This window comes from Trachemys scripta, chromosome 9, assembly GCF_013100865.1.
Source record: "Trachemys scripta elegans isolate TJP31775 chromosome 9, CAS_Tse_1.0, whole genome shotgun sequence".
Taxonomy (NCBI): domain Eukaryota; kingdom Metazoa; phylum Chordata; order Testudines; family Emydidae; genus Trachemys; species Trachemys scripta.
The window spans coordinates 29887526-29915474 of NC_048306.1; the positions used below are offsets into that span (position 1 = coordinate 29887526).

Below are 27949 nucleotides of genomic sequence, written 5' to 3' on the forward strand. Positions count from 1 at the left end.
GGAGGCTCTGCTCCTCCCCTGACTCTTCGGCTCTGTTTAAGAGCCGAGCTGCCCCAGCACTACCGGCTTCGGGCAGCCCCCACGCCTCCAGACCCTGCGCCACCGGAGCCCGGGAGGGGAAGTGCCCGGCCGGCGGCTGGGGTCCGGAGGCAAGGGGGCTGCCTGAAGCCCATAGCGCTCGGGCAGCTCGACTCTTAAACAGAGCCGAAGAGTCAGGGGAGGAGCAGAGCCGCCATTTTCCCGGACATGTTCGGCTTTTTGGCAATTCCCTCCGGACGGGCGTTTGACTGCCGAAAAGCCGGACATGTCCGGGAAAAAGAGAACGTATGGTAACCCTAGCCTTGGGAGAACCCACTCCTTCCATTGACTGGGAAATGGTGTGGGGAGGATTTTTTCCTTATATCTCGGAGCTTCTTCAGTCTTCTCTGTCTCTATTCATGCAATGCAGTTTTCCTCTCTAGGTCTCTTTTTCTGGGCCTCCTCAGGCCTACATCTCCACTGAACTCTCTCCCCTTAAAGAACCCAGCCTCTGATCTTGTCACATCTTGGTGGAGCAAGCACATAAAGATGGTTATGTAAATCTGCCTTCATGCTTCAAATGGGAAATTTCAAACTCATTATGTTTGCGTAGCTTTGAAATTTTCTACAGTCAGTTTGTCTCTCTCCAACATGTCATCCTAGTTGGTAACTGCTCACTCAAACTCAAGCATGGCAAAAACTGAATTCCTCATCAACAATGACATGATTCATACCTTCCTTTTGTTCACGTTAGTCCCATCCCTCTTTTAGTGATCTATCAATTCACAGCAGTTCACCTTCAGCCATTCTGCTGGGTGCATGAATGGGTCCCAAGGTGCTGCTTCTATGAGTTGGGGAGTAAACTGATCAGTCTGGAGAGTCACAGTCAGCAACTTTCTCAAGACTTGAGTCAGCCATCTCATTTCGCCTCTTGTCATACATGCTGCTATTTTCATCACCCATTTGGCTTGTAGCAGCTCAGGTACACATCGTCGTTTTCATGCAATAAACAAGCAGTTAAATTAGGCATACTGTACTTCCCAGCTTTGACTTTTTAGCTGCAAGTGCTTGGGTAGAAAACTCAATACCTTGTTTAACTTCTTGTTGATTTATTAAAAGTTTAACTGTAAATAGAATAATTTCATTTTATAAATATATTAGTAGATAATGAATACCAACTAGCACCTTGGAGTATTAAATCAATAAAGTAGGTGCTATCGGAATACTGTAAGTTTAAGTGTTGCCTTGCTTCCAATTACTATATTAAACTGTAGCTTCTTATTGTTTCTGTAGGCATAGGAAAAAATATCAAGAATAATTTGTTTCTGGTCTTTCCAGCAATTTAATTTAGGTTCTGTATGTTAGAGAACTAAATGTGAGGTTTGCCAACACAATCAGTGCCCACCTGCCTTTTATTAATCGCAGTTTCTCTCCCCATTTCCAACCATACGTGGTCCCAAAGCTGCTTCCAAGCTGCAGTTGAACAGCCGTCTTTGGCCTAGCAGAGAAGCTGCAAGACTTGCTGTGAAGGCCTGCAGAGCTGAGGGGTGAGGAGGAATGAGAGCATGCTTATTGAGAGATGCAGCCAAGACAGAGTAGGGCCTGTTGCCAAAAGAAAGGGCTCTGTTTCATGGAGGTCAACAGCAATGTGTGGCATTGGCTCAAATGTTTGAAATTCAGATAAACTTAGAAAATTCTGGTGTTTATTCAAACTAGAAAAATATACAAGCCACCAAATCTTTAGAAGCTCCTCTGTTCTTATTGTGAAGCTGAGCAGATTGGATTCTTAGAGGAAGTAGCTTGTAAGCACACCCTCCTGGTCAATTTACAGTACCTGTTGACTCATTTCACCACCTAAAGAGCTGGATATAGGGCTACCATGTCTGATGGTTGCTGTAAAAAAAATGAGACGTGTGAATCCTCTGTGTCCCATTTAAACTGGCCTTGGAGCAAAGGAAGCAAATGATTATATGGATTAGTGAACTGTCCCCATCAACATAGTAGACTGAACATTTTGGTATGTTTACATCTCACTTCTGCAGATCACTTATGTTGTTTCCCAATATCCCTTTTTGGTAATCATGGATGTTCTTTTTTAAGCTCTCTTTCTAATAGGAAGCATATGGACAACTTTGTCATTATTGGCATTACCTGGTTTGACCAAGTTATTATTATCTTTAAAAAAATCAAAGACATGCACGCTGCTTCAAGATGACTGCCACACTTCTCTGCCTATGGGGAATGCTAACAGTTATAAACTGTTCTTGGTGACAGTTCTGTAGTGAATTACTTTGATATATATGGCTAATAAATTAATATGATTCAGTTAATGAGAAATGCAAGTGTTGCCAAACTCCACTAGTCTAGCTTTTAATGTTGCTCCACATTTGCAGTTCTAGCTTCCCCCTGTGGTGAGAGGATCACTGCTACCTACGCACTGTCATTGTGATAAATGGCATATCCCACAGTGCCCTGCATTCCATCTGGTGTGTCCCCAAAATGATGAGAAATATTTTATACCAATGACATGCTTACAAGCTAAACCTTAAATAATTGTACAAAGAACTATTTTTTCAAATAATAAAAATTCATATACTTCTTTAGCAACTCTTCATTTTTACTACCATAGCTAATGATTGTTGCCCTGAGACAGGAAAACACATGTAAATAACGTAGGAAAGTGAGCTACTGTACTATACAACTGACAGATAAGTTACACTGTCACTATTTTATTTAATTGTGAAATAATTGGTGTTGGATGTACGTGTGATCATTAAAACATCTATTTAATTTTATTTTAAAATCAAATTCCATATATACAGAATTCTTAAATACCCCAGTATTTGATGCCAAAATCACAGATGCTGATTCCTACAGCTTTCTGTGAAGGGTAAATATTCTGAAATGAATGGGAGTGTTGAGTGTATGAAGAATGCTGGATGAGACCAGTTTTTTTAACTAGTCATTAATCCTTAAAGTGCAACTCCTTACAAGAGCAGGGATATCTTGAAAAAACATACCCAGTAACCCAGAGCCTCCCTTTCTATTTTGTTTTGTCTATCTTTAAGGGCCACATTTTCAGTGTCCACCTCTGTTTTACAGGGACATTTTTAGGAGAGTCATATTGCATCTATAAATAAGAGTCTGAGCTTCAGCCTCCCCGAAAATATATTTTTGATAACTTAATTAAACATGGTCTCAGCTACTAATTATGATCAGAGAGGTGTGAAACTTGGTAGCTTCATTTCACAGGGCTTTGTGCAAAGCTGTTTTTGGTTTTGATGCTCCTGAGTTTATATGTCCTTTGAGATCTCAAAATGAAGCTCAGCCAAAATAGCCAATTTTGCTCAGGTTTGAGTTGAGAACAGGCAGAAAAACTGGGTGCACTTAATATTCAGTTCATGTCTGGTCTCAACTTGGCCAGATTACTAATGTCAGTGAACTGTTTGGGAAACTTGGCCCCTGTTTCAAGATGGTAACAAAATTCTTAATCAGGGAAGTTTCATCTGTTTTGGGGGTTTGTTATTAAAATTTCTTACAGTTCTTTTTATTATGCTACGGCTAGGTGCTTTGTAGAGTAGCTGTAGTCTGGGTGGGTCAAAAATTTAGGGAAAGGCTCAAAAGTTTCCTCACATGCATAAGTAGATAAATTAATAACAAGTCAAGTTTTGTAATAATTCATAATCTTTATTTTTCTTCATGGTTTTCCGAACCTCGTTTAGCAGATTGATAATAAATTTGTTTCCTGTTAATGGCTTTGTCCTTCTCCATTTAGCAGATATTGATTCTCTCCCCCAGGCTCATGCTTTGCTTCTTATGGGGAAACTAGTGTGGCTTGGCAATGTTTCTTTTCTACATAACTCATTACTCAGAATTATCATGAATAGAGGTAAGGTTAACAATGATGTCTGTAGAGCTCAGAAAGAAGGCTTGTTAATTTGAGCTCCCTCTGTTGTTTGGATGGTTCCTTCAGCAGCAACAAAATAATATTGTGACTGAAGAGTGGCTGTTGGGTTTTATTTTTCTTGGCAACAGTAAGTTGAACAAAAATACTTGGATTCTGAAAGAGAGTCTAGAATCTCCATCCAATAAATGTAGCTTTAAAGCACAGTACATATTCTGGCATTTAAATGGCTTGACAGTGTTCCTTTAAGAATCTCAAACCGTTTTGTGGGTGTTAGCTTAAATCTTAGTTCTAGGAGTTATACTAGCTTTGATTAAATGTCTGAATTAATTGAAATTAAGTTGGCATTGAGGCATTTTCCGTTGACATTAATAGGGATCAGCTTATTGACTCAGCTGGTTTTGAGGCTCATCAAAATGCACTCTAGTATGATAATCCTCTTGTAGTCAAATCGAGCAACTTCAGATTCTGGAGATGCTACCTTTTGCCAAGATCATGCCTAATCCTGATTCTCCATTGTTTGGGAATAGGGCAGTATGTGTGTTAAAATGGTACTTTGAAAATGATGGGGTATAATATTACAGAAAAGGAGCATAAATCCTTTGTCACCCCACTAGGGTCTGCACTCTGGGACAAATTTATTCAGTTGGTTTTAGTGGTGTTTCGCAAAGGACACATAGGCCCATTGTCTCTTGAGTCATTTTAATTCTCATTTTCGGTGGTTTGACTAGTAATTGTCTGTAATAAAGTGGAAACCAAAATTTAATTTAATAGAGTCCATTTAAATAAACACAATTGTAAACTTTTCATTGCAGGGTTGACAGTTACTGTTACCATATCTCACAGAGATAATGGAGTTGCAGGAAAACATTGATCTATGGAGCAAAAGAATATAGTCAACTATCTATTTGCAGTGTCTTAATCCAACCTATTTGCTCAAATAATATGCTTTTTAATGTCAGCTCCATATCTAAATTAGATTTGAGTTGTGAGATTTCTCATAGGAAATCTCTATATAAGACTCTATTTTGGTGTAACAATACTGTTGCAAATTGTCCAGAAAATTCATATAGGGAACAAAACAAAGCTCAGCAAATGGTACCATAAACACACACCATATTTAAATGCAGGAGTTTTCTTAATGGTATTTCATCCTCTGTGATTAATTCCTCTTGATGGAATATAGTAGCTGCATAACGTTATTAATTTAGTACCAGGAGAGCTCTGTAGTCTGTAGTAAAGTTAAGTATGCAACTAGTCCTGCGGACTTGAATGGGACTACTCATGCACTTAAAGTTAAGCATATGCTTAAGTACTTTGATAGTTGATGACCTAGGTTCTTTTCAGAGGAATAGAAAACAACTCTTGTAGTGAAAAGTCTAAGTGCTAATGTCTACAGTGGAAATTGCTTTGACTGATAGCCATACTCCCTTTACATTGTACTACCAGTAAAAGTAATGGCCATACTTATTTGCTTTTGACACAAATAAAGTAAGCAGTCACTTACTTTAAAAATTACAGAATCCAAATTAGATAAATATTTGCTTTATGTTGTAATGTTTAGTATTATGTTTTCTATAATTTGCTGCTGTGCTGACAGGCTGTGAATAAGATGTGGGACTACCCTCCATAAAAATACAATAAATTAACTTAAAACTACTCTGCTAGAAAAATAATAGTCTATATGTTTAGGAATTCTGTGGGGGTGCTTTCTTGGCATCCAAGAATATTTGGTCTTGCTGAAGCTTAACTCCCAGTATCAATATTATGTGTTATCTTCTCATTTTAACCTGAAGTATATCCATGGGATTAGAGTTGGCAAATGTTGTGCGAGAAGAACTTAATTTTCTGACAGTATTTTTGACAGCCTATGGATACCAACAGTCATTTGCCCTCACCCTTAACTGTGAAAAGATTTGATAATGTTTTGCAAAGAGTGGTTATTAATGGAAATATGTGATTTTTTTTTATTCAGAGTTGTGAGTTACATAAATTAGTTTTCCAGAAAGCATTTTTCCCTACATTTTTTCGAGAAATTATATTTGCTGATCTTATCACATCATTTACTAATGCATCAAGTCAGAGATTCTTAAAATTTGGGTAAACAATGGTTAAGTGAAAATGGCTTTTATTCAGTGTATCGTTGTAGCAAATTTTGTATATATATTTTTTTACACATCTGTCTGTGACACATCTATTTCCTAGTCCTTCTCTCTGGTCGCACTTTATTAGTTGGTCTGTTTTGGACTGTTAGTGCCTAACTGTATGTCTAGTGTATGTGTCTGCTTGCCAATTAAATGCCACTCTGCTGTACTGCAATCTTATTTCAATTTGGAGTATTAGTTGTAGAAAAGTTTGCATTTTGGTACACAAGGCTCAGAAAAGTTACCTTCCCAGTGTTAAATACAGTCAACTCAGCTTACTTCAGTACTATACAGTATAAATAATCATGAAACCACACTGCTAATGGATTTATTTTGGGTCCAAATTGTGAGAGCTAAAGGCGTGAACTGCAGGCTCTTCATTTATGAAAAAATAAAAGAGAAATACCAAATGAAAGTAAAAAATAATTAAAATACACCAGAGCTTGAGAGACAAGCACTAAAAGTGATTTTGTTGTAACTTGCAAGCAGAGTTTTTAACAATAATACTTTGCGCTTAAAAAGAAGCTAGACAAAAAAACTCCCACGGAAGTTCATTTTCCACAAAGACCTTCATTTCACATGTCACAAGTATACAAATTGTGAAGGAGGGACTTTGTCCAGATTTCCTTAAATGTGCATCTCACAACTTTTAATGTCTCATTTATGCTTGTTTATTACTTCAGAATTTTAGGATTGGCATTTGTGTTGGAATTGTCAATGAAGTTGCATGTTTGATGAAAGGGTGGGAATGGTTGGATTCAGATACAGGAATTGCTGCTGCAGGTAACCAGAGAGAGAGTCAGTCCAGCAAAACTCACAGTTGTGAGCCAGACTGTGCTATGAAGTCACAGCTCTGTTTACGGAGTAAGACAGAGCTGCATTGGAGCTCCTGGGGAGTGTGCTCACACTGTGCCTGTCCCTTAGAAGAGCAGCATGTTGAGGAAGACCAGCTTTGCTGAACGAAGCAGAAAAGCATGGCCCTACTTTCTCCCTCCTCCTTTTGGAGAAACTGCATGTGCAGAATCAGTATCCCTGAGCAGATCTTATGCTGTAGGAAATGCATGAGCTGCAGTCGTCACCCCCCTGCATGGAAGTTTGCAAGCGGTATGTGGGGGAGCACATTCTGTGTGCCCTCCTTCCAAGCGCTCCCATTTCACTGAGCACCTGGGCAGATGCTCTATTTACATAAGAATGGCCATACTAGGTCAGACCAAAGGTCCATCTAATCCAGTATCCTGTCTTCCAACAGTGGCCAATGCTAAGTGCTCCAGAGGAAATGAATAGAACAGGTAATCATCCACCCCGTCTTCCATTCCCAGCTTCTGGCAAACAGAGGCTAGGGACAACATCCCTTTCCATCCTGGCTAATAGCCAACGATGGACCTATCCTCCGTGAACTTATCTAGTTCTTTTTTGAACCCTGTTATAGTCTTGGCCTTCACAACATTCTCTGGCAAGGGGTTCCACAGGTTGACTGTGTGTTGTGTGAAAAAATTCTTCCTTTTGTTTGTTTTAAATCTGCTGCCTATTAATTTAATTTGGTAACTCCTAGTTCTTGTGTTATGAGAAGTAAATAGCAGTTCCTTATTTACTTTATCCATCTAGACTCATGCATTTAGGACAAAAACCTGATACCTTCATAGAGACTCTAATATTTTTGCTTCCTGTTATGCTTACTACAAATTTGAATTCCATTTTTGATCTAAATTAACTGAAATGTGTTGGGGTGTCTGATGAGTCATCTTAAATAACTTGATGAGGCATATTAAGTTCGGAGTGGAAATGTGTCCATACTGCAAAATCACTTCTCCTTATTAATTGGAGTTCCAAGATGAGAGGCTAGTGTCTGAATGCGAATAGATACTAAACTACCCTTTCACTCTTGGAGATGGTCCTCTCCAGTTAAGACTGAGGCATGTTTGTGGGGTTATATAGGACAGCTTGCACTATTGCCGTCATGTTGTACCTGTTCTAAGACTAACTGCAGAACTTCAGTCTCATAGGCTATCAGGCTCGACTCTTTAGCCAGCACTGATTTCATCCCAAAAATATTTCGCAAAGAAAAAAAATTCCCCAAAGTACAAGCCTCATTTAACGATGGGCAGAATATTTAAACCTTGACTCCAAAAAGGAAAGTACAGTATATAATACATGCTTAAATGTAAATGATAGGCATATTTAGTAGCAAAACAAAGCCTTTATTAAAATATAGTGATCTACAAAGGTTTTTAATATAATCAAATGAATTACAGTAATGCAAGTCTGAGAAATGATCTGGAAAAGGTAGAGTACACTCCCATAAAAGCAAGCTATGATAACCTTTCTGTAATTCTTTAACATGTTGAAAGAGTATTTCTACACTGACTTATTAAATTAGGCAAGGTCACCTTTTCATTTTATTAACAGATTAGGTTTGCTAGATCATGGACTTTGATTCTGAAAATGTGGATGAATCATGCAGTAACATATGTCAAGAAGAAAATAGGCTGAAACAATGCTAAATCAATTTTATACAGCTTAAACTTTTTGTTTTTAGCATTAGTTGCTTGTAAATTATGGTAAATTGCTTAATTACTGACACTGTAATTTGTCTGTTGATTAGATATGCTTTTCAAATAATAAAAACCATACTTAATATTTTTATAAAGGAAGGAAAGCTTTTCAGAAGTAATGAGAAATCCTCTGCATTTGAAATACAGTATCATAGAATCATAGAAGAGTAGGGTTGGAAAAGACCTCAGGAGGTCATTTAGTCCAACCCCCTGCTCAGAGCAGGACTTACTGCAACTAAATCATCGTGCCAGGGCTTTGTCAAGCTGGGCCTTAAAAACCTCTAAGGATGGAGATTCCACTACCTTCTTAGTTAACCCATTCCAGTGCTTCACCACCCTCCTAGTGAAATAGTTTTTCCTAATATCCAATCTAAACATCCCCTACTGCAACCTGAGACCATTGCTTCTTGTTCTGTCATCTGCCACTACTGAGAACATCCTAGCTCCATACTCTTTGGAATCCTCCTTCAGATACGTGAAGGCTGCTATCAAATCCCCCCTCACTCTTCTCTTCTGTAGGCTAAATAAGCCCAGTTCCCACAGCCTCTCCTCGTATGTCATGTGCCCCAACCCCCTAATCATTTCTGTTGCCCTCCACTGGACTCTCTCCAATTTGTCCACATCCTTTAGGTAGTGAGGGCCCCAAAACTGGATGCAGTACTCCAGATGTGGCCTCACCAGTGCTGAATAGAGGGGAATAATCACTTCCTTCGATCTGCTGGCAATGCTCCTACTAATGCAGCCCAACATGCCATTAGCTTTCTTGGCAACAAGGGCACACTGTTGACTCATATCCAGCTTCTTGTCCACTGTAATTCCCAGGTCTTTTTCTGCTGAACTGCCGTTTAGCCAGTCGGTCCCTAGCCTGTAGCAGTGCATGGGATTCTTCCGTCCTAAGTGCAGGACTCTGCACTTGTGCTTGTTGAACCTCATCAGATTACTTTTGGCCCAATCCTCCAATTTGTCTAGGTCACTCTGGACCCAGTTCCTACCCGCCAGTTTATCTACCTCTCCCCCCAGCTTAGTGTCATCTGCGAATTTGCTGAGGGTGCAATCCCTCCCATCATCCAGATCATTAATGAAGATGTTGAACAAAACCAACCCCAGGACAGACCCTTGCGGCACTCTGCTTGATACCAGCTGCCAACTAGCTATCAAGCCATTGATCGCTACCTGTTGAGCCCGACAACCTAGCCAGCTTTCTATCTCCCTTATAGTCCATTAATTCAATCCATACTTTTTTAACTTTCTGGCAAAAATACTGTGGGAGACCATATGAAAAGCTTTTCTAAAGTCAAGGTATATCATGTCCACCGCTTTCCCCATATCCACAGAGCTAGTTATCTCATCATAGAAGGCAATCAGGTTGGCCAGGCATGACTTACCTTTGGTGAATCCATGTTGACTGTTCCTGATCACCTTCCTCTCCTCCAAGTACTTCCAAATGGATTCCTTGAGGACCTGCTCCATGATTTTTCCAGGGACTCAGCTGAGGCTGACTGGTCTGTAGTTCCCTGGATTCTCCTCCTTCCCTTTTAAAAAGCTGGCACTATATTTGCCTTTTTCCAATCATCCGGGACTTCCCCTGATTGCCACGAATTTTCAAAGATAATGGCCATTGGCTCTGCAATCACATCAGCCAGCTCCCTCAGCATTGCATCCGGCCCCATGGACCTGTGCATGTCCAGTTTTTCTAAATAGTCCTTAACCCTGTTCTTTCACCACTGAGGACTGCTCACCTCCTCCCCATATTGTGCCTCCCGGTGAAGCAGTCTGGGAAATGACCTTGTCTGTGAAGAGTGAGGCAAAAAAGCATTGAGTACTTCAGCTTTTTCCACATCATCTGTCACTAGGTTGCCTCCCCCATTTAGTAAGGGTCCCACACTTTTCCTGACCACCTTCTTGTTGCTAACATACCTGTAGAAATCCTTCTTGTTACCCTTCACATCCCTTGCCAGCTGCAACTCCAATTGTGCTTTGGCCTTCCTGATTACACGCCTGCATGCTCAAGCAATATCTTTATACTCCTGCCTAGTCATCTGTCCAAGTTTCCACTTCTTGTAAGCTTCCTTTTTATGTTTAAGCTCACCAAAGATTTCTCTGTTAAGCCAAACCGGTTGCCTACCATATTTGCTATTCTTTCTGCACATCGGGATGGTTTGTTCCTGTGCCCTCAATAAGGCTTCTTTAAAATACAGCCAGCTCTCCTGAACTCCTTTCTCCCTCATAATAGGGGATCCTGTCCATCAGTTCCCGAGGGAGTCAAAGTCTGGTTTTCTGAAGTCCAGGGTCCGTATTCTGCTGCTCTCCTTTCTTCCTTTTGTCAGGATCCTGAAGTCAATCATCTCATGGTCACTGCTGCCTGGGTTGCCAACCACTGCTACTTCCCCTACCAATTCTTCCCTGTTTTTGAGCAGCAGATGAAGAGGAGCACGGCCCCTGGTTGGTTCCTCCAGCACTTGCACCAGGAAGTTGTCCCCAACGCTCTCCAGAAACTTCCTCGATTGTCTGTGCACTGCTATATTGCTCTCCCAGCAGATGTCAGGCTGATTGAAGTCCTCCATGAGAACCAGGGCCTGTGATCTGGAAACTTCTGTTAGTTGTCTGAAGAAAGCCTCGTCTAAGTCATCCTCCTGGTCTGGTGGTCTATTGCAGACCCCCACCATGACATCACCCTTGTGGCTCTCGCCTCTAAACTTAACCCAAAGATTCTCAACAGGCTTTTCTCCAGTTTCATACTGGAGCTCTGAGCAATCATACTGCTCTCTTACATACACTGCAACTCCTCCACCTTTTCTCCCCCGCCTGTCCTTCCTGAACAATTTATACCTATCCATGACAGTGCTCCAGTCATGTGAGTATACAATCAGAGCTTTGAAAGGAGAGCTACAAACAGTAATCAATTTTGTTGAAGTTCTATGGCTTGTGCTATACTGGAGCTCCGAACAGATGATCATAGTGGTCCCATCTGGCTTTAGAATCTGAGTCTCTGAATATTGTCACTGATTCCCAAATGGTGGGTAACTGAAGGAGTAAATCTGAATGGATTATTTTCATATTACGTATATGATCTCAAATGAAAGTACACTAATATACAGAAACAGCTAAATCCCACTGTCATTGACAGCTCAATAGTTCTGCACACATATGCAGAAAACACTCTTCTTGCTACTCACTGCACACATTCCGTGCTCAACAGAGTGCAATTGACTTGGCCCCAGCAATCACAGAGCAGGTGACTTGATTACACTGAAATCAGGCAGAAAATGTCCTCTTCTGGCCACTCAAGTGAATCAGTCAAATTATCGAGTGGCAAAACTAATTCTACGCCTTGGGCCATCAGAGCTGCCACTTCCTATAAGTCAAGCCTTCACTTAGTGTGAAATTATTTTTTTTTTATTCTCTTTTATTTATTATGCTTATTTCAGCTAATCCATTTAGTGAATGTGAATCAGGCTGCATACTAGAGCTATTTCAGATGTGCAACCTTCTCATGCAGTGATGCTGAAATACTTGAAGACTTAGGTCCATTTAAGAAAATTCCAACTCTCTTATGACTTTATATAATTAGAAAGTAATATTTCAGATTTTCAGATGAGACAGAATGAGAAGAAAAGATTAAATATGATTTTAAAATTGACTAAAATTACTTGTGGCTGAGCTTTTTTTAAATAACAGATATAATTCAGAGGGGACACTTAACTTACACTTTTAAGAATTAGAAACATATTTGCCATTAATTGCAGGCCATTAAGTACCAGTTAATTTTAAGGAGTTTAGCAGAACAAATACTCCCTTAGAAAGCTTCTAATATTGTTTTTAATTTTAAATATGCACTAAAATTCTAAGGGGTCTTGTAGAAATGAGACCAAAGATCTACATAATTTACCTATATAGATGGTGCATCCCAGGTATCACACCAGTATATAATTCTGTCCATATGCCAGCTCTACATTTCTTTTGTGCCTCTATGTGCACAGTGTTCTATTGTCCCATACAAAAAGATTAAGATATGTTGGTGTCTTTCATTCTATTTATTTCATTTCATGTAAAGGTACAGAAACAAGAGATGTGGTCAGGGAGAAATTGAAAGAAACTTCCACTCCTGCTGATTCAGTACACAGAGTCAGAATATGACTTATGCAGATCAGTGGAGAAAGAAGGCAGAAGTCTCAAAGGCAAGCAGAGTCTTAGAAAGGAGTGGGAAGGTTCACACTGTTAACAAGATGGATGCATCTTTGCTGGTTGCATGGGACCAGCTTCTGCTAGCTATAGCGGGCTCTTAACAGAGTCCCTCTGTGTGATGTATGGAAAATGCAGTGGATCCATTGGTTAGTTTTTGGTGTTTATACGTGCAAATTTGGCCCTTAAAAACTGTTATGAGAAAATCTTGGATGTGTATTTGAAATATATCAGAATAATGTAGGCTTTATAAAAACCTAGATGACGTTCATTTGGTGTAAATGGCAACTATTTGCCAACTTCAGATTACTGAAAGTTTTTTTGCTGCCAGGCTTGACTATCCCTATGCAAAAATCTATTAAGCATTGTAGACATGTTATCAGGATTTAGGTCAGTCTTCCTGGTCTGGAGCATTGCTTGTAACTAGAAGCCATCATTTGGAGTTACAGATGATTTTTTTCTCCTCAGTAGCTTATTATGTGAGGGGGAAATTGCTTGTTATATCTGTCTTTTGCCCAGCAAGGGTGCTGTTTGATGAAAAGTCCCAACGCTGATGAGAATTTGTGTACCCAGACAAATTTTAGTCAAGCATTGTACATAGGAACTAACGCTGAGATTGGCTTCTTTGCCCATCAATAGGGCCCTACCGAATTCATAGTCTATTTTGGTCAATTTCACGGTCATAGGATTTTATAAATTGTAAATTTCATTATTTCAGCTATTTAAATCTGAAATTTCGTGGTGGTGTAATTGTAAGGATTCTGACTAAAAAGGAGTTGTGTGTGGGAGGTCGCAAGGATTTATAGGTGGGGTTGCGGTACTGCTACCCATACTTCTGCACTGCTGCCGGGAACCCAACTCTGAAGGCAGAGCTGCCGCCAGCAGCAGCGCAGAAGTAAGGATGGCATTGTATGTTATTGCCACACTTACTTCTGTGCTGTTGCCTGCAGAGCTGGGCCCTTAGTCAACAGCTGCCACACTCTGGACACCTAGCTCTGAAGGCAGCAGTGCAGAAGTAAGGGTGGCATGGTATGGTATTGCTTCTGTGCTCCTGCTGGTGGGGGGGGCTGCCTTCAGAGCTGGGCGCCTGGCCAACAGCTGCCACTCTCCGGCTTCCCAGTTCTGAAGGCAGTGCAGAAGTAAGGGTGGCAATACCGTGACCCCCTCTAAAATAACCATGTGGCCCCCCTGCAACTCCCTTTTGGAGTTTTCCAAATTCCAAATTTTCCCAATTTGAGAAATGCTGGTCTCCCCCCATGAAATCTGTATAGAATAGGATACAAGCACACAAAAGACCAGATTTCATGGGGGCGGGACCAGATTTCATTGACCATGATGCGTTTTTCATGGCTGTGAATTTGGTAGGTTCCTACCCATCAATATAACCATATCACCCCCTTTTTTGAAAATCCTTCCAATTGGTCCCCTTTCTCCATTGAATCACATTCAAGCTTCTTGCCTTGTTTTCAAGGCTTGGCATTACTCTGCCTCTCCTTACTTATCTCTCCTTGTCTCGTATTGTCTGATCTCCTGTCTTCTCTACTCAGCCAACGATGCTAATCTTAACATCTTGTTTGTCTGCTCCTACAACAGTGCTTTCTTTCATGACACTTTCTATATATCAGATGCTTTCCTTGGATGGTCTTACCCTTTCTGCATTCAAATCCCTATCAAGATCCATTTCTACTCTGAGTTCAAAAAACTAGCCAGCTATATATCGTCATCATCATCGAGACATGATGGAACTCTCAAGATGTGTCCTATTATCATCTTGATCACTTACTCTTATTCTTGTACCTCTTTCTCTTACTCTTTATCTGTGACTGTTTTTCAGATTGTAAGCTCTTTGGGGCAGCATCTTTGCCTTTTTATATGTACAGCACGTACCATATTTTATGTGCTACTGTAATACAAATCATTGACAATAATGCAAATAGCCAGTTTAAGGTAGTAAAAGAGCATTCAGCTTTAAGATTTGCTATTTATTTATTTCTTTTTTTAATGCCAAATTGATTAGTCAGGTAAGTGGATATTGAGCTCCTGGGTGTTTTTGCTAAGGCTACACTTTCCTGTCCAAGAAAATTAGGGGGCATTTACAGAAATGGGTGAGCTGTGTTGTCTGATGTTATCACTCACATGTCACACATGTACATTCTTGCTGGTTGACAGCTAGCAATGTGACTTCCATGCTCCACATCTTCTGTTTGGCATCTCAAAGGTTTGCTTTCACATGTGTCAAGATGTGCCAGTTTGTTTGTGGAATTCCTGTCGTTATAAATGCTCTATCTGGTTCAATCAATATTTGTCTTCTGTGGAATATCAATGCTGTTCCTGCAATGCTTTCTTGGGATGCCATGAATTGTAATGATAAACAGTGCAATATATTGGTGGAATTATACATGCTTCCTAACATAAACCAGTTAAGGAACTACATGCATCACTTCCAAGGTATGCACAGGAAAAAAAGGATTTTTCTCATAAGTAGTTAATTTCTTACTACAGTTTTACACATGTTGCTATATATATAATGAATCCAACTAAAATTTGGGATTTTTTGCTCTACACTTAAAAAATTCTAGTGTGTAAATCTTCTTGGGTGCAGAACAAGTCCAAGATGTTATTCTTTTGTATGAAAATGCAGTTACCAAAATCAGTGTAATTTGAATGTGTCAGGCTTGTGATGTTTTTCAAAGTGGCTCTACCCTTTCAATAGGGAATTAAAGTAAAATACAAATATTGTCCACTGAGTTTCTGTGCTAAATCCCAGATTAAAAATTAAGCAAGCATTTTCTGCACTAAAAGACATGCACTCTAGATTAATTTTAGTTTAACAGTGATTCAGGTGCTTTCTGTATTAGATTCTGAGCACCTAGGAGCTTGATACTCTATATTGATATTGCTGGCCAAGTTTGACTATTTATAGTGCCAGATATTGCCACTGCTAAAGAAACAGGTCTGCATTTGTATAATTGTTTCACTCGTTTAGAAGCACTGAGTGGAGTCTCGAGTATTTTATTGGCTAAAGTTTGATATAGCTTTGGCTATCTTGCTTTTATCTGTGCCAGTAAAAGCTCTGATTTAATTGAACAGATAGGTCACATGTCTGAATGAGCATAATTCTTAGGATTAGATTTCTAGTGCAAATAACTGATCATGAATTTTAAATTTTCTTTCCATTAATAGTCTGCAAAACATTAAGATTCTAGAGAATACTTGTCAGTTAACAAGGGTATTTTAGTTATAGTTTAAAAACATAAAACTTTCTTTCATTGTTTTTAATGTCAGAGAATGCATCCGGGGCTCCAGATTCCCTAGCCACTGAGAAGTTTGGCAGATACAATATTCTGTATGACAGGATGTACTGATAGTATTATGCCGCTGGTCACATTTAACAATTTGGTAGGCTTGAATTGCATACCCTGTTCCTTACTGAGAAATGAGCTGGAATTTTTGTGGCCAATAAAAAGGTGTAAGAGAGGAATGGGTAGCTGAAAAAGGACAAAGGATTTGATTTGCTGGCCCAACATAGCATCTCTTCTTTTGTGTAGGACCAAGAGAGAGGGGAAAGACTTGGCCAGAGGAGAGAATGCAGCCTGATTTAGCAGTCTGCTGGGGAGTGGCACAAAACATTAGCCCCACCCCTTCAAGCTCTGACTGGGTCCACAAAGGGACTGCTTCTCCACTCTTCTGTCTGATCCATCAGAACAGTGGCAGCATTGCCATTTGCTCCTGGCCAGTGCTTTGTGACCTCTCTGTTAATGCTGCTTTGAGTAGCACAATCTATTTCAGTTTTTTAAAAATGTAGGTTTTAGTCTATGCGGATTATTGTTCTCAGCTGCTTCCTGCTATTCATGTGATTTTCTTGCTGAGGGAATGGAGGCGGCAACATGTGTGTAGAAAGGAGGGGGTACCTAAATTACACACACACACAAAATCTTTTTTTTTTTTTTTTTTGGCAGCTTTGCTCCATTCCATGCTAAAAAAGTAGTTTAATTTTTCTGAGAAAAATGAGTTATACGATGAGGGGATGATTAACTTCTGATTTTCCTGTTGACAAGAGCTATGTTGTCTTTTGTCCATACAAGTCATTCCTGTGGCTCTAACGTGAATTACAAGTCTATGTGTGAAGGAGAATAGCATCCCTTCCCGCAATTTAGTTTGGATTTCTCTTATTGAAAGTTGAAAGGCAAAGTCTTTCCCAGGGTTCTTTAACACTACTGCACATAAATAACTTGGGGACTGGAGAGCTTTTGTACAAGTTGTTTTCAGAATTGAGAAATGTTTAAGGACATTTAGCAGGAGGCTGCATGTCTAGTGGACTGAGCATGGGCTTGGGAATCAAGATCTTTTGAGTTTCAGTCTCAGGTCTGCCAGTGTCTTGCTGTGTGATGTGGCTCTTAGTTTAAGATTTGCTATTCTCAGCTTCCCTGTCTATAAAATGGGGTTAATAAGACTGATTTTTAACTACCTCACAGGGCTGTTCTGAGAATTAGATGGTTAATTGTTGTTTGTAAAGTGCTCTATAAGCAGAAGGGGCTGCATATGTTTTTGTATTACAGTGGGCCTGATCCTGCAGTCACACTTTAGCAAAAACTCTGCTCACTTTCCTGGGAGTTTTGCCTGAATAAGGATTGCTAGATCAAACTCCTTTATTGTGAAAAATGTGTTGATAATAGTGTAGATTCATTAAAACTACCATTCCACAGCATTTGTTTTATATCCAGAATAAGTCTTTTCCAACAAGCTCTTTAAAGGTGGGGGTAGAGGCAGGAAGGGTTTCAGTGACCCAGAAATGGAAGACTTTTGATCCTCATTAAACTATTTCTTGATGTTTCCCAATAGGTTTTCAACTAAACACTTGTTAATCCCAGAGCTCTGACAAGTGAGGCCTGCTGAATTAGGCCAATCACTGCTACAAATAGCTAGTGCACATGAAACAGTAATCATTGCTTTCCAGTCTATTATTAGATTAACTTCATAGGGATTGCTTTTTTCTCCTGTGAATTGGTGCATAAATGACATGCCTTACCCTCCAATAAATCTAACAGCAGAGTGGCTATGACATGATGTTCATACCCCTCAGTCCCATGACAGATTATTTTTGATTGCTGCAGAAGTTTACAGCAGCTTGAAACCATTAGAATTTAAAGGCATCATTGAAATTTTACAGCATACCTGACTCATACACAACGCTGCTGGTACTGAGCTAAGTTTGTAGTATATTGGCTTCACGTTGTGACTGCCAGTCATAGTGAGTCTTGCTTACTTGTACTGATTCCCAGCCGTCATTTTGAAGAGGTAAACAATCATATGACACTTCTCCTCTGTGATCTCTCCTTGGAGAACATGTGCTTTTGTGAGTAATGAAGCTTTTTGAGATTTCCACCTTGGGAGAGTCATCAGTGTTAAACACTTGTGGGAACCACCTCATGTAGACAAAAAACCTCATACACTTACATAGATGAACAAATGAAAACATACCTTTGCCACTTATTAGCTTCTCCAGAGATTTTTAAACTGGTGATATCTGGTCAATCTGTATATGTAGAATTTAAAAAGCTATATTGTTAGCAGATGGAATTCTATTTCAATAACATATAAGTGCTTTTAACAGTGTGTTTTTTTTCCAGATTTAAGAACTTTGTTTTTTCCTGATGAAACCCAGATAAAGTTTGCAAAGCTCAAGACTCTTCAAATCCAAGGTGTTTACTACTATTTATATCTCATGCAAATGACTGTATTTGGCTCTAGTTATAAGCTTTGTTTAACTATTATTTTGTACAGCTGTATAGAATTTTGCTTCTTTAACCTTGAGGCTTGCATGTTTCAAGTAGCGAGACAGATGAATAGGAAGACGTATGCTGTCTATCCATCTCTGTCAGTATAGCTATACCTGTGGGCAGTGCTTAAAGTAGCCTGAAAAAAGTGTGTGTGTTGTGTGTGTGGGGGGGCGTCTGTCATCACCTCCACATCTGCCTGTCCCTCTGCCCAGAAATTAAATCTTCCCCAACCTCCAAATCAATCCTGTCCCCCAATTAATTCTGCTCCCCATCTGTTGAACCCTACAGACACCCCTTCCCCCATGCCTTCTGCAGTTTCCCCCACTTCTAATGCAACTTCTTCACCCCCCTCTCAAGTTTGGGGTGAGCTGCTTCAGGATCTCCTGTCCCCCTTACAAGGACAGGTATTTCTGGGAGGGATGGCGGAGAAATAGAGTTGCTCTTCTGTTGCTCATGGTGTTGGGTGGGGAGGGAATGTTGCGGAGCTGCCTTGAGCTGCTGGGCTCTTTCTGCTCCTCCCTCCCTCCCCTCCTGTGAGAATGGTGAAAGAGTTCTACCTGCTTCCTGCAGGAGCCTGATTGTCTGCTGTTCCTCAGGAGGTGGGCAAGCGGGGAAAGCAGAGACTCAAAGGGATTCTCCTCCCCACAGTACTAAAATTCTGTGCCTGGGTGACCCAGCTCATTTTTTAGAAATTTTATTCCCTGTGTCTGTGACCTGTTGCAACCCAACACACTTTAAGCACTGCCTATGGCTCTGTCTATGCGTTCATCTATATATTATATATAAAGTGTGTGTGTACACCAAACTAATGTAAAATTGGTCTCTAAATGTTTATATGCTTTATAATATAATTTCATTAATTTTGTTCACCCTTACACCTCCAAATTCTAGCTATAACAACTTGAACAAGCAAGCCTGTATCTATAACTTTCTTGGGCCAAAATTAGTTTGACAGTAGCACTGTTACTACCTTAATGTGTAGTACTATAATATGTAGCATGATTTGTATCAGAGAGAAAGTTAACACAAAGGCCAATCTAACACAGTCCAGTGGTGGTTATATTGTTGATCACATAGTATTTAATATAATATGTGTTGTGCCATTGGTGTGGTACATGTGAAATTCTCCAGAGAAGAAAATCATGTATTTGCTGTAATTATGCTATTTCTTTTTCATAATACATATTAATTTCTAGCTTATAAACACCTATATATGTGTACAGTTTCTATTACAATAACAATGAGTTAGGCAACTTGGTAAATTTTCAAGACTGTGTCCTTCAGTTTGTGAGAGTATTGTGATCACAAGTTAGCCTGTACTGAATATTTATGCACATCACAAAATCTGTATACTTTTTGGAATTCTTGTTTTCTGCTTAATGGAGATTTAAAAAGTAGAATGAGAAATGGCATAAACTGAAATTGTATAATGAATGCTAAAGCTCCATCATTCTACTCAACAACGTTGTGTTCACAGTATGGATAAGGGGTCATGTGACATAGAATGATTTCACATATATGCTATAATATTTAGGCCACATAATATTAGGTTAAATATAAATAAATAGGATGAATAATAGAGAATATTTGTTGAAAGGACATTTGGAATTCCTAAATGCAAATATTTACACAAGAAACCTGATTCTAAGAGTTATACTTATCCAGTCAGGGAATAGAAAAAATAGCTGGTATATGTTTAATCAAATCTGGTCAGCAGAATTTGAGAGTTGTGACTCTTCAGAGTTCAAGAACATTCTGCAGAAATTATTTGGGGGGAAATTCACCCTTGTGAAGAGGACCAGCAGAAGCATTTATGTTGGACTTAAATTATGCAAGCTACCCGGTGTGTATTTCACTATTAGTGAATAATTTCAAATAACTAACATAATTGAGAAAATTTTCTGCTACCTAAGGACAATTTGTGAACTGAAAAAGAGACTAATTTAATCTAATGTATGATTTGCTATGCATCAGCTCCAGTATGAACAAATCACTAGCAATATTTTTTATTTTCTTAAATTGAAATTTTTTTGTAATTGTATTTTAAAAGTGCTTCTATAGACAAAATTTTAAATTGTCAAACTTTTTTTAAACACAAATACACTCCAAAAGCTTAGGCAGATATAGTATATTGTGTGTGAAATTTAATATTAGGGCACATTTTTTTCCAATGGGTTTGTTAATCTTGGAAGAAACAAAAACTAGCTTTTTACAATGGGAAACTTGAACTAACACATACCTTCAATATAGTTGTACTATGGTACCACACTGTTGTAATGTTAGCAGGAGCAACACTTTTTTTTCTGGTTGTGGTTATTTCTTTACTTTTTCATCTGCCTACTTCAAGCTTTTTCATTTAAAAAAAATGAATGTTGAAACCATTGTATCACAAAATCTTTGGTAGATGATGTAAAAGGTTCTGACAATACATGGAGCTATATCATTTAAGAGTTGAGCCATTTTCTTTTTGACCTGTAAGATTTAAACCCCAAAGGAACTAAAGATTAATTCACTGTGTTTACACCAGATGTAGCCTGATAACATGTGGGATAAATCTTTTCTGCACCTGTAGTATAATATTTTCCTTATGCTATAGCATAATACCTTGACTAATACCACAGCATCTTTCTTATGACTTCAAAGAAATCGAAAACCACATTCATATGGAAAACATTTTATTATTTGTAATTCTTAGCTTTGTATATATTAAATGTAATAACTAATGAGTTTAGTAGAATAATATGTATTACCATATGCGAGAAGCATGTCTCATAACTCATGTACACTTGTAAGAATTGTTAATGTTTGCAGTATTTGCAAGAACAAGTCCATTCTGGAAATTATGTGGACGTATGCTTTCAATTGGGGTTAAGTCCAGCATTTGGTCGAAGTTTTCTCTGTATTTCTATCATCTCCTAATTCTTTCCAGAGAAAACAGTAATTTGTATCTTTGAGAGGAAAAAATGCTAATTGAAACCATGTAATAAAAAGGTAATTTAGTAAAACTATTAGTTTTTGTTTTTTACTCTTTTAAGCCTATTATTTTTAAAATTACTTTTGTATTAAAAAGGCTGTAAAACTAAGCTTGGTGTCAGCATATTGCATATTCAGGCACATTTTAATTCTCATTTTCCATTGCATGAATAGTAAAATCTTTATAAATTGGAAACTAAAATTAATTGAATAAACTCCCATTGAATGTTTTTATGTTTTTGCTTGTATTTTAAAAAAGCGCATTGCAAACTTTTTTTCACAGCAAATGATGGTGCTTAACATTGACCACACCTCACGGAGATAATGTAGGGCAGGAAAAATAGTGCTGATGTAGGGGAGCAAATAACGTCAAATGTTCAGTAGCAGTTCTCAGAGTTACTATGTTTATTTCAGTAATATAGCTGTTATTGCTGGTATCTATGTCTAAATTTTATTTCCCAACACAATACAGAATCCCTAAGGTCAACCGCCATGGCAGGCCTTAAAGCTTGGTATTCAGCTGGAGTTGTCACAGTATGCGGACTGTATGGTCTGCTCCTCAGTTTGGGCAGTACTTCTGCCTACTCATTAAACAGAATATCAAATTAGCGAAATACAGACTGATACCAAAATGTTCAAACTTGGGGGCCTGTGGTTAGGCAGTAAAATACGTGATTTGACTTTCTGAGATGTCAGCACAGAACTCATTGTATAACACCTCAGAAAATCAGGTCATTTAATTAAGGGTGGAGGTATGCCTAACTTTAGGCAGCTAAATTTGAAAATGTTGGATTTCAAATTATTTGTAATCTTTGAGTTAACTATATTTTCTTACAGCAATCACTTAAGGAATAATCACAAATGTAATTTTATCATGAACATCTAAGGCCCAATTCAGCAGAGCACTTAAGTACATACTTGCCTATGAGCAAATAAGTTGTGCCATTGAATGTCAATGAGACCATTCACTTGCTTAAAGCTAAGCATGTGCTTAAATGCTCTGCTACTTTGAGGCCTAAATTCTTCAAACCTCCTATTTTCTTAATTGTTAGAGCTCTGTTATAGCTTTTATACTGCTACTGTTGTTACTACTACTATGTATTTTACAGCAGGAGCTGAAGTGGGATAGGGAGTAGGAACTTATACTAGTGAGTGACTTGCTAGAGGCATTCTGTCTGTGAAATACTGAAGGAGACAGAATGCTGCTAGGGCAGCTTGTTTAGAAGCAGCTTTTGTACCTCCTTTTAAAGGTGTAAAGTGTTTCCTGTAGCACCAGCCACCAACTGATGTGCAGGAGTGGTGAGGCCCTGTCCTTTCCTCCACTCCCCTAAACCTAGATTCCCTGAAGTGCGGAGTACATCTAGCCAGTCTATCGCATCCACCTTGTAAATGCAGGGCAAGCTCTGGTGACGAGGAAAGGGGCTATCTGTGCCTTTCCTTAATTTACGTGTACTGTATATGTGCCAGGGCAGCCAGAATGTAGCGCTTAACATAAATCATAATGTCACCAAAAATATTAACTGGAGAGTACAAACTGCATTTAAAAGGTAATAATGGAATATACAATAGAAGTTAATTACTACACCCAGAAAAATAACAGGCTTAGGGCTGTGGGTTATGTCCATCTGTAAGTCATTATTTGTAATGGCTGGAAGATGTTGTGAATGGGTATTAATTATCTTTGTGTCTTCAAAGTACATGATTTTCTTGGAACCAAAGATCATGTTATATGTATAAATGATGGAAGAAATAAATAAATATAGACAATAACAAACATTAGACATAGTCCAAATCACTGTTTATAGCAAAAGGTAATTACCAAGTTCAAAAGGATTAAAAGTGATCGAGCCTGGAATCTAACATTCCTGACCTCAAGACGAGACCTTACTAAGCCATAAACTGGACTGGTCTCAATTTTCAAAATGCTAAAAAGATTTCTAAGTCTACAGGTAGCAAGTCACCATTATCCAATCTTATGCTTAACCCTATTGCAGTACGAAATTAATATACACATATTTGTCTTGGGTATATCAAACATTCTATTTCCTGTAGATTTTAGGGAACATATGGTTTTATACTGAGACAGTTTTAAAATCTACCTAAGGTTAATGTTCATGGTGGCCCTTTGCAGCAATGTGAGGCAATAAACAACTTTTTGGAATAATTAAATGCTGAAATGAAACTGGCTGATTTTGACAACTGCCTAAGCAGTTTATTATATATTTGCTGCTTTGAACACTGACATCAAGGGGGAAGCTCAGTGGTTTGCGCACTGGCCTGTTAAACCTAGGGTTGTGAGTTCAATCCGTGCGAAGGCCATTTAGGGACCTGGGGCAAAAAAAATAGTTGGGGAGTGGTCCCGCTTTGAGCAGGAGGTTGGACTAGATGACCTCCTGAGGTCCCTTCCAACCTTCAGATTCTATGATCGAGGAAAAAAGATAGAAAAGCCACAATATAAAATAATACATTTTTTTGCTTTGTTTGTGAAAGAAAGAAGTTTGTGCTGTTGCCTCCTTGGAGTTTCTATTGATGTCTCTTTGAGGATGCTGACTGTGACTAAACAGTGGAGGGCATAGCTACAAAATGAAGAGCTGTTTGGTGAAGTGGCTTACATTTAAAGGCAGTGTTGTAGTTGAATACATGAAGCCTAATCCTGGGAGGTGCTGTTCACTTTCAACTCCCATTCACTTAGTGAAATTTCAGCTCACTCAACACCTCATGGGAACTTGTCCACAGGAGACCAATCTTAAAATATTCTCACTGCAACTGAATGCAGTAATTTTTTGTCTGGGCAGCAGGAAAGAAAGGACAGGGCTCCTTTAAGGATCCCTACTGCATATGGGTTATGAGAGAGAAGGAAAGGGGGGACAGACTTACCTGAGAGGAGCCAAAGGTGGGCGGAATAGGAAGTGGCCAGGTCAGGTTGAGGCACTGACCCACCATGTGCACTGGGGGCCAGGGGAGGAAAAGGGAGGGTATCTATATACCCTCTGCATTTTGGAGGGAATTCTCTTTGCCATGAATTACTAAACTACACGGGACCCTTAGGATCTGAGTAGGACTGTGTTTTATGGTCTGCTGTGGGCTTGCACTGCTCGCTTCCGTTTTCTTTCGGGGTGGGAAAAAAAATTCTGTCACCGCCAGATTGGTCAAGGCAGTGCAAGTTATTTTTTTCACCTTTCCCACAGTGGATAGGAGCAGTAGGTAAGGAGGTTAGGTCAAGATTGTCATAACTTAGGAGGTAGCAGATGTGACAAATATCCAGAACTACGGAGGGGTTATGGTTCCCTGATAAACGGGAGTTAAAAAGTCGATTTAGGGGAAGCATACTGTGACAGCGTCGGTTGCTCACCGCTGTGGCGCCTCCTCCTGGCCGCTTCGGGGAATTAGTTTTATGCCAGTAGAGCGCCCTCCTTGGGTGGCGTTCCGCCTGTCGTCGCGCCTCTGTGGGGTGCACGGACTTGCGTTGCTCCCGACGTCGGCGTCCTCTTCCGGAGCACTGCCCTCCGACAGTGCCCCTCTGTCCAATCACACCCCCTTCCGGGGGGTGGTGTTAAACAACAGTCCCACACCCTCGAGTCCGATCCTCAGAGTCCAGGACCCGGTGTGGTTCTGACCGGCCGCTCCCTGCGGCCCGTGGCTGTGCGTGGGACAGCACAGCAAACAAGGGGGAATAAGTGGGGGGGGGGGACTCAGGCCCGCCCACTACTCTGAGTCCCGGTCCAGAGGCCCTCGTGTGACAGTCTCACTGTCTTCCTTCTCCTTCCTCCTCTGACTATCCCTCTGGACCGCTTCCCCAACAGCCCTTCACTACGCTAGGCCTCCTCCTCCCAGGCCTGCCGCCTAGCAGGCTATGGAGTAGGGCCTTCTCCCACTCTCTCAGGCTGGCCTGCACTGCGCTGTCCGTGGTGCTGGCCTCCCAGCTCTGGAGACAGACCTTCCCCTCTGAAGGCCTGGGACAGACTGACTGCTCCTGCTCTGGGCAGCCTTTTATATGTCTAAGCCGGGCCCTGATTGGCTGGCTCCAATCTGTCTTCTTATTGGCTCCCAGTAAGCCCCCTCCTGATTGGCCGCGCGTCTACGCAGGCGCCTAGGCCTGCCGCAGCCCAGTCTCTCTAGGTGTGGGGTAATCGCCCCACCACACATACCTTAAAGAATCTGGAAAAAAGGAGGTAGTGGCTTCTATAGGAATATCTGCAACCTCAGGGAGATACCCCCCTTTTTCCTCATCTTCAGCGGAGAGGGTGGAGTCCCAGCAACAGGCTGACTGGGACAGGTTGGAAAGGGGGTTGGCTGATGGAAGCCCCCTAAATAGGTGGAAACGATTAGGGAAATAATGATGACCTGCACTGTACAATTTATTGCTGGTTATTCCTAGTTATTTTAAGAGAATAAAGTTGTGGCTTAATTAAACCACAACCATTAAGAACACCATTCTACATTTATGGGCTCAGATCTCTTTGGAGTGCCTAAACTCTGGATGGCAGGAAGGTATATCTTTCTGTATTTAAGTACCTTGTGAATTTTACAGCAATATATGCATGTTGTGTAACGATAACTTAAAAACACAGGATATTTGAGCACCTAGATCAGCACTTTCAAATGGATGCCTAAAGTTAGGTTTCACAGTGTACTCCTAAATAGGTGGCCTGATTTTTAAAAAAAGTATCAAGCACTCAGCAGCTTCTGTTGACCGGGTGCTCAGCACTTCTGAAAATTAGGTCAGCACTTCTGAAAATTATTTAGGTGGCTGAATATGGGCTCAGAAGCCTACCTTCTGAAAATCTGGATCCTAAATTGAATTTGGGTGTCCAAATGTAGAACTGGTTGCCCATACTTAGATGCCAACTAGGTACACAATGTTAGTAAGTGTTTTAGTTGCATTTATAAGGAGGGATAACATTGAATTTTTCTTGGCAATAACTATCTGAAATTTCTCATTCGTATAATATGTTATAGACAGAAAATAATCCATCTATATTACTGTCCAAAAGGATATTAATTATCTCTTATGGAACACATAAGATTTGCAAACGTCTGAAAACAGCAAGCTACTGTAAACGAACAGCCATAAATACAGCAAATAAGTAACAAAGTAAATGGGCTGTGCAATTTGTTATGGTAGATGAATTGTTTTCCCCTACATTTTTCTTTTATGACCTAAAGGAATCCCTCAGGCTCAGCATTACACCCAACTACTTGCTTATGGACTGGAAAATGCAATATATTTAAAGCAAGTAGGCTGGGTTATTGCCCTGTTGAAAGATCCTAATCTTTTAAATGTGAAAAGTGAGAGTTTTGCCTCACACATGTTACAGTTGACAAAAGTTTCCTGCTTTGTTCAAATCTGCTCAATTTTCTTATATTAAATGCAAACCATAAACCTTCAGATAATAGCACAAAACGTAGTTTGAATTATGTTTTCCTTTTTCTTTCCAAAACATAGCACATGCATACACACACAAAAACAAGTCAATGCAGTATTGACACAGGTTTTTTTATTTGCTATCAGTTATAAATGCTGGGATTACCTGGGCGATTGTTTTCTCAGAAACCCATAATGTAATCTCAAACCTAATACTCTGACAACCATGCACTAATTAAAACTGCAATTATATTTTTGCTCAAACAAAATGACTTAATAAACATTATCACAAACTGTTTACCCTTCCCCAAAACAATTTATGTTCACTAATACAATTTCCTATTAAAACTGCTGCCAGGTAAATTAAAAACTCTTGAAATAGTAAGTAAGTGGGAAATTAATTCAACAGTTTAATCTAGAGCTAATAACAGTTGCAAGCTCAGAAAAAGATTGCTACAGCGGGGAGTTAATTAACAGCTTATTCCCCATTTGATAAAAGTAATCCACTCTAATTCCAGTGTAATTTACCTCAATGTAATATAAAACCACAAGCTGCTACTGGTGCTGGTAATTATTAGCCTTGTCCTGTGGCCACATTGTCAATGAAAGTCAGCAGTATCTTAAAAATAAGAGGCTGTCTGCTAAATGTCCACAATTAAAGAGGTAATATGAAATCTTCAAACTGCGACAACCCTGTATGTTTCTATACACTGTATACAGTCAGGGGTTGCAATTTAAATTGAAAGAAGTATTTAATTGCTGCACCTAATAACCAGGTATGCATTTTGTAAAGTGAGGTTGTTCTATTACTGTAACCTGCTTTTGTAAAAAAACAGAGGAGATGGGACAGAGGTTACAAAGAGAAGGTTTATATGTTTTGATGGCATCCTCTGATGCTAGTAAACTAGTGCAGCATGGAAGTAAGTCTATATTTTTCTCCATGCAAATAAAGCACAAAGCTTAGGTCTCTTGGTCTGAAACATCATGTGTTTGACTTAAATAACAATACAGTGAATGTTCCGTTGTTGCAG

At 39.6% G+C, this 27949-nt stretch overlaps 1 protein-coding gene across 6 annotated transcripts in view; it reads left to right on the forward strand.

Annotated features, from left to right (window-relative positions):
• The window catches only part of DACH2 (dachshund family transcription factor 2), a 497031-nt gene that overhangs the window by 280828 nt on the left and 188254 nt on the right, over positions 1–27949 (forward strand). For 4 of the 6 annotated variants that reach the window (XM_034781239.1, XM_034781240.1, XM_034781243.1 and 1 more), the window contains exon 3: positions 18431–18502. The exons of the other annotated variants lie outside the window; for them this stretch is intronic. In XM_034781239.1, the coding sequence (XP_034637130.1) occupies positions 18431–18502 (72 nt within the window). The remainder of the gene's footprint in view (positions 1–18430; positions 18503–27949) is intronic. 6 annotated transcript variants of the gene reach the window in all.